This window comes from Rana temporaria, chromosome 13, assembly GCF_905171775.1.
Source record: "Rana temporaria chromosome 13, aRanTem1.1, whole genome shotgun sequence".
In the NCBI taxonomy this organism is placed as follows: Eukaryota; Metazoa; Chordata; class Amphibia; order Anura; family Ranidae; genus Rana; species Rana temporaria.
The window spans coordinates 89,386,790-89,398,998 of record NC_053501.1 but is presented as its reverse complement, the minus strand read 5'-3'; the positions used below and the strand labels follow the sequence as shown (position 1 = coordinate 89,398,998).

At 41.5% G+C, this 12,209-nt stretch overlaps 1 protein-coding gene across 3 annotated transcripts in view; it reads left to right on the top strand.

Moving 5' to 3' along the window:
* LOC120921148 (receptor-interacting serine/threonine-protein kinase 3-like) overlaps positions 1–12,209 on the top strand; it is a 59,415-nt gene that overhangs the window by 13,485 nt on the left and 33,721 nt on the right. For 2 of the 3 annotated variants that reach the window (XM_040333839.1, XM_040333841.1), the window contains exons 2-3: positions 1,560–1,887; positions 8,895–9,034. In XM_040333839.1, coding sequence (XP_040189773.1) covers positions 1,560–1,887; positions 8,895–9,034 — 468 coding nt within the window. Of the gene's footprint in view, positions 1–1,071; positions 1,125–1,559; positions 1,888–8,894; positions 9,035–12,209 lie in introns of all 3 variants that reach the window. The other variant, XM_040333840.1, reaches the window with a different exon arrangement.

Genomic DNA, 12,209 nt, shown 5'->3' with positions numbered 1-12,209 from the left:
AAAGGCTTTAATCATATATAAAAATCTATATACGAGAAATGGGGGACAGTGTGGTGTGCTTGTTATAGCACCCCCCATATTTGTGAAAACAAAACATCCCAAAGACCACCAAAAAACTCAAAAGAAGGGGGGGGCATTACACTATGAAAAATTGCCCCGCGCTTCCTACCCACCTTAAAAAAAAAAAAAAATACAAAAAATACAAAAATACAAAAATAAAATAAAATAAAAAATATAGATTATAAAAGAAGGGGCCATACAAGGACCAAAATGTGGGAAAAAAAGAAAAAGAAGCAGAAACTGAAAAGAGAGGGGACAAAAAGTGAACACAAGAGTGGAAGGTGGGAGGGGGGGGGGGGGGGAGAGGCAACAACATCAGGAATTATTAATGAAGGCGTTTATGTCCGTGTCGACATTGAGTCCATATGGGAGATAAGTCCTTAGTCGATGGATCCAGGACATTTCACATTTAGATATTTCTCTGACAAGAGAACTCCCCCTCCAATGGGGCCTATATTTGTCAATACCTATAAACAATGTCCCTGTCGGGTCCCTATTATGGACTTCGTCATAATGTCGTGAAACTGAATGATTTGGAAAACCCTTTCTAATGTTTGCTATGTGTTCGTTGACTCTAATCCTCAGTTCCAGGAGATGGGAAAGGCTCTAGAAATGTCCTGGAGGTGAGCATGGGAGTAGGTAAGGAGGGTGCTAGAGATGAGCATGGGTGTAGGTGAGGAGGGTGCTAGAGATGAGCATGGGAGGAGGTGAGAAGGGTGCTAGAGATGAGCATGGGAGGAGGTGACAAGGGTGCTAGAGATGAGCATGCAAGGAGGTGACGAGGGTGCTAGAGATCAGCATGGGAGGATAAATAGGACCCTAGAGATGAACTTTGGAGGAGGTAACAAGGGTGCTAGAGATGAGCATGGGAGGAGGTAACTAGGACCCTAGAGATGAGCATGGGAGAACAAGGAAGCTAGAGATTCATGATGGTAGGAGGTGACAAGGGTGCTAGAGAGCAGGAGGACTTGGGAGGAGTGAGTATAAAGCTTTATTTTATTTGTTTTGCAGTCGGAAGCCAGTGGAGAGATTAGCAGAGAGGGGTGGTGGACACTGAGCCCATGGTAAGGCTGGAGTTTCTTTTTAATATAGACTATACAATACTAATAATGCTATATTATATTTTTTTAATACCAAAACCTTCAAAACCACTTTCCTCTTGTTCTTCTTTGTTCCCTGTCATTCTGCAGCAAATAATAAGCTTTAAAGAGAACCTGTGTCTGTATGGCTGTTACATGCCCCAGATAAGGCACCTATCCTGTGTTAGAAACTGACACTGCCTAATGTGCAGAAGCAGTTATGGTTCCTTGGAGGACACGTTTATACTAAGAATGTTGCAGATGTGGCCTTGGCTTTGAAGCTAGCTCTGTTTCCTCTTGCCTCCAGCACTGGATGGAACCCTTGGCTTCCAGTGATCCAGGCAGAGTTCCTTATTTTATTTAGAGAGTAATACTGCACCAGTAACAGGCTCACAATAGCTTTGGGATTCTTTGTTTCAGTTCCAACCTGAAAAAGCTGATGAAGGATCTAATGAAGGAACGAGATGTGATGCAGAAAGCGAGCAACCCCCATGTTCTCCGTCTCCTTGGAGTATATGAGAAGGTGGAAGGCAGACGTGTAGAGCATGGACTGGTCATGGAGTATATGCCTCATGGTTCTCTACACACTCTCTTTGGCGATATCCCAGATGTCCCATTTGCTTTGAGGTTCCAGATTCTTCATCAAGTGGTCCTCGGAATGAACTACCTTCACAGTCTGAATCCTCCAATCATCCATCGGGATCTAAAACCCTGCAATGTCCTTTTAAATAAGCATTTAGATGTTCAGGTAAGTGACCTATGACACCTGAATGATGCAGTCTGAGTAATGGGGAGGTGTCCTTATTGAAAGTTTAATTTCCATCTCTCGTCCTAGTGACAACTCTAAACTTTTGGATTCTCTCTCACTTTCTGTCTCAGAAGCAAAAGACAGGACAATCTTCCCAACAGGTTAAAAAACAGCAAAATTCTATCTAAAACATAGGTTAACATTATACTATATATAAAGACAACACTTTTTTTCTAAATATGCAATCAGGATTGCCATCCAATGAATCTATTACTATGCCCTAAATGTATAAAGTATAGATTTGCTTCGATGCTGTTCTATATTTTGGCCATGGGTCCACATTCTGCACTATATGGTGAAAAGCATTGGGACAACTGCCACTCAGACATGCCATTCTAAAAATCAAGATTATTAATATGAAGTTGACCCACTGTGTGCTGCCATGGCAGCATTTTCTCTTTCTGGAAGGTTTTCTGCTAGATACTGGAACACAGCCAGTGGGATTTGCTTCCATTTAGCCACACAAGCATCAGTTAGTTTGACACCAATATTAAGTGATCAAATCTGGATAACAAGGTACAATCTAGTTCTTTCGACAGATCATGAGTTAGGTTGTGGTCTGTGGTTTGAGAACAGCAATCAGTTTTTACTACCAGCTCTTTTAGGGCAGAAATTTGTTTCAATGATTGGTTCATCAGATGCCATCTTTCCAACAAGCCACTGAGTTGTGAGCAATTCTGCTACCAAGATTTGCTGTTGGAGACTGCATGACTATATTGACAATTATGTATGTGTCCACTGTATTCAAGGATGTGGGTTTTACACTTATCCTTCCCAAATGCCCCCCTTGCTCTCTCTATCCATACATAGTTAGGAAAATATTCATTCCTGATCCCCCGAGAGGCAATCGGATGTTCCCCGGATCAACTTTACAACTTTATCCAGTTGCTGTATATGATGTACATTTAGGAAAGAATCCAGGCCCTTTTTAAAACAATCTACTGAGCTGGCCAGAACCACCTTTCCGTATTTGGAGATTAAGGCCCAGATTCACAAAGCACTTACGCCGACCTATAAAAATGATACGCCAACGTAAGTGCAAATGTGCGCCGTCGTATCTGTGCGCCGGACCCTCAAACTAAGATGCGCCTAAAAACAGGCTTCATCCCGCCGATGTAACTTGCCTACGCCGGCGTAGGGTGGGAGCACATTTAGGCTGGACGCATGGTGGCGCTCACATTGATTAGCCATTCAAATATGCAAATGAGTGAAATACGGCGATTTGCGAACATACGCGCAGTGCGCGTAAGTTTTACGTCCGGCGTAAAGTTATTCCCCATAAAGGAGGTGTAACACAGCAGCAGACATGCAAAGGTCTGCACCAGGGAACACAAGCCGGCGTATTTTACGTTGGACATGTCTGGCTGGGCGTAGGTTACGTTCACGCCGTACGCAGTGATCCGGCGTAGTTTAGGCAGTTGTTCCGACGTAGTTGTGAGCATGCGCAGGGGGATGCATACACGTCTCGGCTCATGCGCAGTTCGTGATATGTATCTGTCTGGCGCTCGGCCCATCATTTGCATGGGGTCACGCCTCATTTGCATGGCTCACGCCCACTTCCACCTACGCCGGCGTACACCTTCAAAACCCAGCGCAACGTTGGGAGCACTGGCTTGGTGAATTCCATGCTTGCCTCTCTGCCCTGCGTTGGCGTAGCGTACATTGTTTGAGCTACGGCAGCGTAATGTGCGCCCGCTCTCTGTGAATCTCGGCCTAAATCTCTTTTCCTCTAGATGTAAAGAGTGCCTCCTTGTCCTCTGTGATGACCTTAACCACTTGCTTACTGGGCACATATACCCCCCTCCTGCCCAGGTGAAATTTCAGCTTCCGCACTGCGTCGCTTTAACTGACAATTGTGCGAGCGTGCAACGTGGCTCCCAAACAAAATTGACGTCCTTTTTTTCCCACAAATAGAGCTTTCTTTTGGTGGTATTTGATCACCTCTGCAGTTTTTATTTTTTGCGCTGTAAACAAAAAAAGAGCGACAATTTTGAAAAAAAAAATTATATTTTTTACTTGTTGCTATAATAAATAGCCCAATTTAAAAAAATAAAAAATGTTTTCTCAGTCTAGGCTGATACGTATTCTTCTACATATTTTTGGTAAAAAAAAATTGCAATAAGCGACTGGTTTGTGCAAAAGTTATATCGCCTACAAAATAGGGGACAGAATTATTTTTTTTTATTTTTTTTTACTAGTAATGGCGGCAATCTGCAATCTTTATTGAAACTGTGACATTATGGCAGACACATCCGACGCTTTTGACACATTTTTGGCACCATTCACATTTATACTACGATCAGTGCTATACATATGCACTAATTACTGTATAGCAGAGATTTTGAACCACACAACGGCCGTATATAGTTAAAGTGCATAGAAAAAGAAGAAAAATTGCGCCAGACAAATAATATAACAATCAAGTCCTTTGTGAATCCACAAATGAATTATCAATAATAAAGTCCAAAAGGTGTACACTGAAAATCTTGAACAGACAACACCCGGTGCACTGATGGCTTACCAGAAATGAAACAAATAACAGCGTTATTTATTAGGCATGTGCAATTTTTTAAGTTACGAATACGTTTTCCGTCATTTTTCGTTATTTTAGTTGATTCGTTAACATACGAATGAATGAATGGTTTAGCGCAATTAATAACGAATAACGATATTTTCAAAATAACGAATATGGAAAACAACGAAGATACGAAAGAAGAAAGAAACGAAAACATAGAAACAACGAAAATACCGAACCCAAAAAAAAAATAATTACGAAAAACAAAATGAACGAAAATGCAAACTTACTAATATTCGAAGACTGAAAAGAAAACGAAATGCCGAACAAAGACTAAAAAACGAAAATCAAAACTAACGAAAAATAAATTACGGATCTTCGGAAAACTGAAATGAAAACAACGAAAATACAAAATAATGTAAATTAGCTTTCGTTAGTACTGAAATATTTCTGGACATTGACCAATAGCCACTGAGCGCTGTCCCTTTCCTCTGAAGAGGTTTGTTCCTTCCCCCAATGAGCTTCTTTCTCATTACCTCCTGGCTCATTGTGTCTTTTTCTGTGTTAGACTGCAGTGCATCTAATTTCTAGATTTGTATTTGTAATATCTGACATATTTTAGTTTTCTTCTACGTCAGACTTCATTCTAGACAGGGTGTGTGTGCTAACTAAGACAGTCAAGTCAATCACAGTAAAATCCGAATTACAAAATTACGACGAGTAGTGTGTCGAATAAACGTCAAATGTATTCGAACAGAATTACGAATGCAATAAAATCTACAAAAGTACGTTTTTACAATCAAAGGAAATTAGACATGAAAATATGATAATATTTCTTTACGAAAATACGAATGCGGCATGATGGAAAATATAATGTAAATACGAATAACAAAACAACGAAAATTAAACTAACGTAAAAACGAAGGAACGAATAAAATCATTTTAAAAATACGAACGCGGCAGAATACAAAATATAACGAAAATACGAATCTCGATTCAACGAAAAATAAACTAACAGAAAAAAACGGAAACGGAAAAAAGAGTGTTACGAAAATACTAAAGAGTACGAATACGATAACTAACGTCTTACGAAATTACGACTCGTTACGAATCACGATAAACGAACAGAAACGAAACAGAAATAAACGAAAATTTTTGCTGTGCACATGTCTATTATTTATTAGTCCCAGCAGGATATCCAGAGAGTGTAGCCACACGACAGGATAAAATCGGATGTGCAGCATAGATCATACAGCCATATATCCACGGAGGGATGCAAAAGACTTGGCACAGACAGATCCTCTTAGGCCATTCCGGGAGCCCAGCCACATGTTATGTAGGAAGAGAACTGCACATAGTGTAATACGTCCAAAAGAATGCTTTATTTAAAAAGTAAAAACCTACTTACAGCAGTTAAGCGTAATACAGGCGTGTAAAAACAAATGCCGGCCGGCATAGACAGGAGCCCTTCCTCCTCGTGAGAACGAGGTGACGTCACTGCATGCCGTTGATCCAGACGCGTTTCGTCATAGATTGACGTTTTCAATGGGGTTGGGCTCTGCAGTGATCCACCGCTTTAAATAACCAGGCCTCGCTTTGACCGCCAGGAACCGGAAATAGCAAAAACGCCATTTTGAAAGTGGAAAACTGTATGGTAACTATATGCGAGACCAAAAGTCCCTAAAGGCTGAAGACAGGGAGATATCTGCCCTAGCGGGACATAGATATAAAAACGTTATGTGTTAAAGAAAGTGTTCTATACAAAAAATGTGTATATACTTATAAGTATATTTTATATAAGAAACAAAGCCAAAAACGTGTAAAAAGTGTCCGTGACAGACAAAGGCAAACTGTCCCCCTCCTGGATAGAGAAGAAACTGCATGCTAATATTAATTAATTACGTGAGTATTACCTAATACATCAGTGTTAACAACTAAGTTCCACAATTAAACTCAAATGCTAAGCCTTATAAAGACTATAAATTGCATCTTGAGTTAATACAATTATGTGAAAAGTGTAATAATGTGAAATAATGTAAAAATTCATAGATTATTGATATTGGAAACATGATCAGATCAACCCCCGTTTCCATATAAAAATAAATTTTACAGTGTATAAAAATAATAATATATATAAAAAATATTAAAAATATAAAAATTATGAAAAAACATATAGTGATTAAAAATGTTGCCAAAAATTATCCAAATTTTGTAAGAAAACAAGAAAAATAGTCCCATCCTGGTGAGATCAAAATGAGGCTAATATAAAAGACCACATTGTACATAAAGGGCCTAATAAACCAATATTATACACCATAAACCTTAAAAAAGCATCAAGCGATATTTATGAACGCATTAACATCGGTGTCTATATTGAGACCATGGGGTGTGTAGCATTTGAGGCGGTGTATCCAGGCCATTTCTAGCCTGGATATTTCCCTTACCAGGGAGCTACCCCTCCAATTAGGCTTGAATTTATCAATACCTAAGAATAACGTATTTGATGGATCTTTTTTATGCTTTAAAAGGTAGTGTTTGGACACCGAATGGTTCTCAAAACCCGTAATAATATTGGTGATGTGTTCGTTCAGTCGGACACGTAGTGGTCGCTTGGTACGGCCCACATACTGTAGGCCGCATGGACATTGTAATAGATACACAACTCGCAGGTAATAAAGGGCTTTATGAGATGTTCCTTCCTTGTGACAGTGGACTCAAACACAGTCGTGCATCTACTCCTGCATGAATTGGATATATCCAGGAGGGGGACAGTTTGCCTTTGTCTGTCATGGACACTTTTTACACGTTTTTGGCTTCGTTTCTTATATAAAATATACTTATAAGTATATACACATTTTTTGTATAAAACACTTTCTTTAACACATAACGTTTTTATATCTATGTCCCGCTAGGGCAGATATCTCCCTGTCTTCAGCCTTTAGGGACTTTTGGTTTCGCATATAGTTACCATACAGTTTCCCACTTTCAAAATGGCGTTTTTGCTATTTCCGGTTCCTGGCGGTCAAAGCGAGGCCTGGTTATTTAAAGCGGTGGATCACTGCAGAGCCCAACCCCATTGAAAACGTCAATCTATGACGAAACGCGTCTGGGTCAACGGTGTGCAGTGACGTCACGGCGTTCTCGCAAGGAGGAAGGGCTCCTGTCTATGCCGGCCGGCATTTGTTTTTACACGCCTGTATTACGCTTAACTGCTGTAAGTAGGTTTTTACTTTTTAAATAAAGCATTCTTTTGGACGTATTACACTATGTGCAGTTCTCTTCCTACATAACATGTTGCTGGGCTCCCGGAATGGCCTAAGAGGATCTGTCTGTGCCAAGTCTTTTGCATCCCTCCGTGGATATATGGCTGTATGATCTATGCTGCACATCCGATTTTATCCTGTCTTGTGGCTACACTCTCTGGATATCCTGCTGGGACTAATAAATAACGCTGTTATTTGTTTCATTTCTGGTAAGCCTCAGTCCATGTGGTGGTGGATCACTTTATCATCAGTGCACCGGGTGTTGTCTGTTCAAGATTTTCAGTGTACACCTTTTGGACTTTATTATTGATAATTCATTTGTGGATTCACAAAGGACTTGATTGTTATACTATTTGGCTGGCGCAATTTTTCTTCTTTTTCTATTATCTTGTGTTAGGTCACGCCATTGCTGCCTCTTATTTACACATTTTGTTCGGTTAGCGCAATTTTTTTCTTTCCGGTTAAAGTGCATAGCTCAACAACAAGTTTACTATATGGACCCCTTATATAGTTGTACATGTTGATCATATTTCCCTTAATCCCCTCTTCTCAAGTGAGAATAAATTCAGTTCCTCTAATCTTTCCTCATAGCTGAGCTCCTCCATGCCTCTTATCAGTTTGGTTGCCCTTATCTGCACTTTCTCCAGTTCCCTGATCTCCTTTTTGAGAACTGGAGCCCAAAACTGAACTGCATATTCCAGACAAGGTCTTAATATTGATTTGTACAGGGGCAAAATTACATCTCTCTCTTTGGATACATACCCCCTTCCGTTTACTTTAAATTAGCCCATAACCTTCTCTATCTGTTGTGGCCTTCTTCAGCTTGGACTTCTCTAGTCCACTTCACTGAACTGGTGGCCCACAGTGTAAGTCCTATGGAGAATATGCTGCATATTTACAGTACATTGAGTGAGGCCACAGCAGGCGGAGGATGTCATCAGCTTATCTGAGGTAAGTAGAATATAGGTGACCAAGCAGGTACCCTTAACAAAAACTGAATTATGAGGTGTATCGGGAAAACATTTTACTGCTATTTTAGAATGGAAAAAGTAAGGACAATTTACAATATGTCCCACCACCACCATGTTTAAATATGAAACCATCTGGAAAATCTTTTATGCCAGTATTTGACAACTCATATACACTTATTTATAATTCTTCTTTAACAGATCACCGATTTTGGGTTGTCTAAGATTGTAGGGGCTACTATTTCTTCAGTGCCATCATTTGCAGGGACATTGTCCTACATGCCACCTGAAGCTCTAAATGACATTAACTATCAGCCTTCAAAATCATATGATGTATACAGGTAAGAAAAAAATAGCCATGGATTTATGAATTGCATTATCGTATTTAAAATCTGCGTACATAATTAATAATAGTGACTGCTCCATGTAAATATCTAGGGGTTGATTTACAAAAACTGGAGAGTGCAAAATCTGGTGCTGCTCTGCATAAAAACCAATCAGCTTCCAGATTTATTTGTCAAAGCACAATTGAACAAGTTTAAGTTAGAAGTTGATTGACCATGTACAGCTGCACCCCAGTTTTAGGAAATCATCCCCAGAGTGTGAGAACTAGCTTCAAGTGGTAGGGCATTAAGGACATTCACCACTCACTGAATTATTTTTAAGGGCTTTTATTGCCCATCTGATTTAAAATAAAGTTCAACTCAGATCCAGAAATCAAACAAATTTCCCTTGCAGGTTTTTTTTAGCATTTATTTTCCATCCAAAGAACAAACAACATTAAGCCTCTGGCCCATGGGTGCTCAACCTGTGGCTCTCCAGCTGTTGCAGAACTTCAAGTCCCATCATGCCTCTGCCTTTGGGAGTCATGCTTGTAACAGTCAGTAGCTTGCAATGCCTCATGGGAATTGTAGTTCTGAAACAGCTGGAGAGCCACAGGTTGAGCACCCATGCTTAGTCTTGTACCACTCAGTACCTCTCTTTCTGTACTCCTGGATAGAGACCTCCTCTGTCTGCCGGGGTGGAGCTTAGAACCATGGTCAGGTCTCTATAAAAAAAAGCCCTGCACACATCTATACAATCAGTGTGCTGATTGTTCACAAAACCCGGACCCAGGACTGGAGATTTCATCCCTTCCAAATCTCTACAAAATCTCCTGGCTCTAGGTCCCAACTTGGATTTTACCAATTGATGGCAAAACTGGAAAAACTGTTTATCTGGATTAACCACTACCGGACCGCCGCATGTACATTTATGTCGGCAGAATGGCACGGACAGGCACATTGGCGTACCTGTACGTCCCTGCCTAGACGTGGGTCGGGGGTCCGATCGGGACCCCCCCCCCGTACATGCTGCGGTTCCCGTGGCTTCAGGAGCGATCCGGGACGAGGGCGCGGCTATTTGTTTCTAGCCGCCCCCTCGCGATCGTTCCCCAGAGCTGAAGAACGGGGAGAGCCGTATGTAAACACGGCTTCCCCGTGCTTCACTGTGGCGGCTGCATTGATCGAGTGATCCCTTTTATAGGGAGACTCGATCGATGATGTCAGACCTACAGCCACACCCCCCTACAGTTGTAAACACACAATAGGTGAACCCTAACTCCTACAGCGCCCCCTGTGGTTATCTCCCAAACTGCAACTGTCATTTTCACAATAAACAATGCAATTTAATGCATTTTTTGCTGTGAAAATGACAATGGTCCCAAAAATGTGTCAAAATTGTCCGAAGTGTCCGCCATAATGTCGCAGTCACGAAAAAAATCGCTGATCGCCGCCATTAGTAGTAAAAAAATAAAAAAAAATAAAACTATCCCCTATTTTGTAAACGCTATAAATTTTGCGCAAACCAATCGATAAATGCTTATTGCGATTTTTTTTACCAAAAATAGGTAGAAGAATACGTATCGGCCTAAACTGAGAAAAAAACATATTATATATGTTTTTGGGGGATATTTATTATAGCAAAAAGTAAAAAATATTGAATTTTTTTCAAAATTGTCACAAAAGTGTCACAAAAAAAAAAATACTTGTTCGTTTTGCCTGAAGCATTGTCAGCTGATAACTTTCTATGCTCTCTGTCTGTGCACAAGGAAGTGCTATGGAAAGAAGGAGAGGGAGGGCCGTGTTCTTTGTTCTGAAAAAAGTGGGCGGGGCTGAGAACATGTTCTTTAGAATTGATAGCCAAAAATACACATGATATTTCTGGCACTTATCTACAATTATTTTTATATACTTGCAGCCAGTGCTGGGACAATGTCAGCCAGTGCTCAGGGAGGAGATAGCAAACTGTCACCCCCTTCCCAGGTGGAGGAGGGGATGGGGCTTAAAGCAGTTCCACATTGGCGCAGAAATAGTACCAGTAGTTGTGGTACACTGCTGTGAACTGAAAACTTTAAAATCGGTGCACAAATATAAGGTTAACAGTGAGGAAGTAAAAAATGCCCCTGTGTTGGTGGGGTCACTGGAAGGAAAAATGTTCCTGCTTCAATGGTATTACTGGAAGAAAAACGGGTCTCAGCAATGGTGGTGTCACTGGAAGGAAAGAGTCTTAGCAACTGTGGTGCCACTAAAAGGGAAAATGTCCCTGCATCAGTGCTGTCACTGGAAGGAAAAATGTCCCTCTGTCAAAGGTGTCATCTGGAAGAAGAAGAGGGTCTTCATCAGTGCTGTCACTGTAAGAAATAATTGCCCTGCATCATTGGTGTCACTGGAAGGAATAATGTCCCTGCATCAGTGGTGTCACTGGAAGGAATAATGTCCCTCTGTCAGAGGTGTCATTGTAAAAAGAATAGGGTCTCAACATCAGTGCTGTCACTGTAAGGAAAAATGTCCCTGCATCACTGGTGTTGCCAAGAGGAAAAAATGTCAGGTGTCAGTCTAAGGAGGCCTGATTGTCATTAAAGCGGAGTTCCACCCAAAATTGGAACTTTTGCTTATCCCACTCCTCACCCCCTTACATGCCACATTTGGCATGTAATTTTTTTTGGGGGGGAGTGGGGGCTTCAGGAGGAGTGGGACTTCCTGTCCCACTTCCTCCTTCCGCCGAGAGGCTGGTTAGGCGATTAAGCTTAATCGCCTACAGCAGCCCCTCCCTGTAGGCGATCGCCTAGGACACGTCACAGATCCTAGGCGATCTTCTGTCCAATCAGACGGCGCAGCGCCACGCGCGCATGCGCAGTGGGTGCCCGACCGTGAAGCCGAAAGCTGTCACGGCCGGGTGCCCACAGTTGAAATGAAGACGCCGGGGAGGAGGGGAGAGGAGAGGAGGGGAGAGGAGCGGAGCCCCGGCCGGCGCGTCGCTGGAAGGCTGGAGCAGATAAGTGTATGTTTATAAAAAGCCAGCAGCTACACTTTTTGTAGCTGCTGACTTTTAAAAAACATAAAAATTGGCTGGAACACCCCTTTAATGTCAGTGGGATGAAAGAGAGGGAGGACAGGTGGGAGGTGGGCTCTGTGCAGTGCATGGAACTAAAGGACTCTAGGGGGCTCTGAGGGGGTGAGGGGGGAAAAAACATTC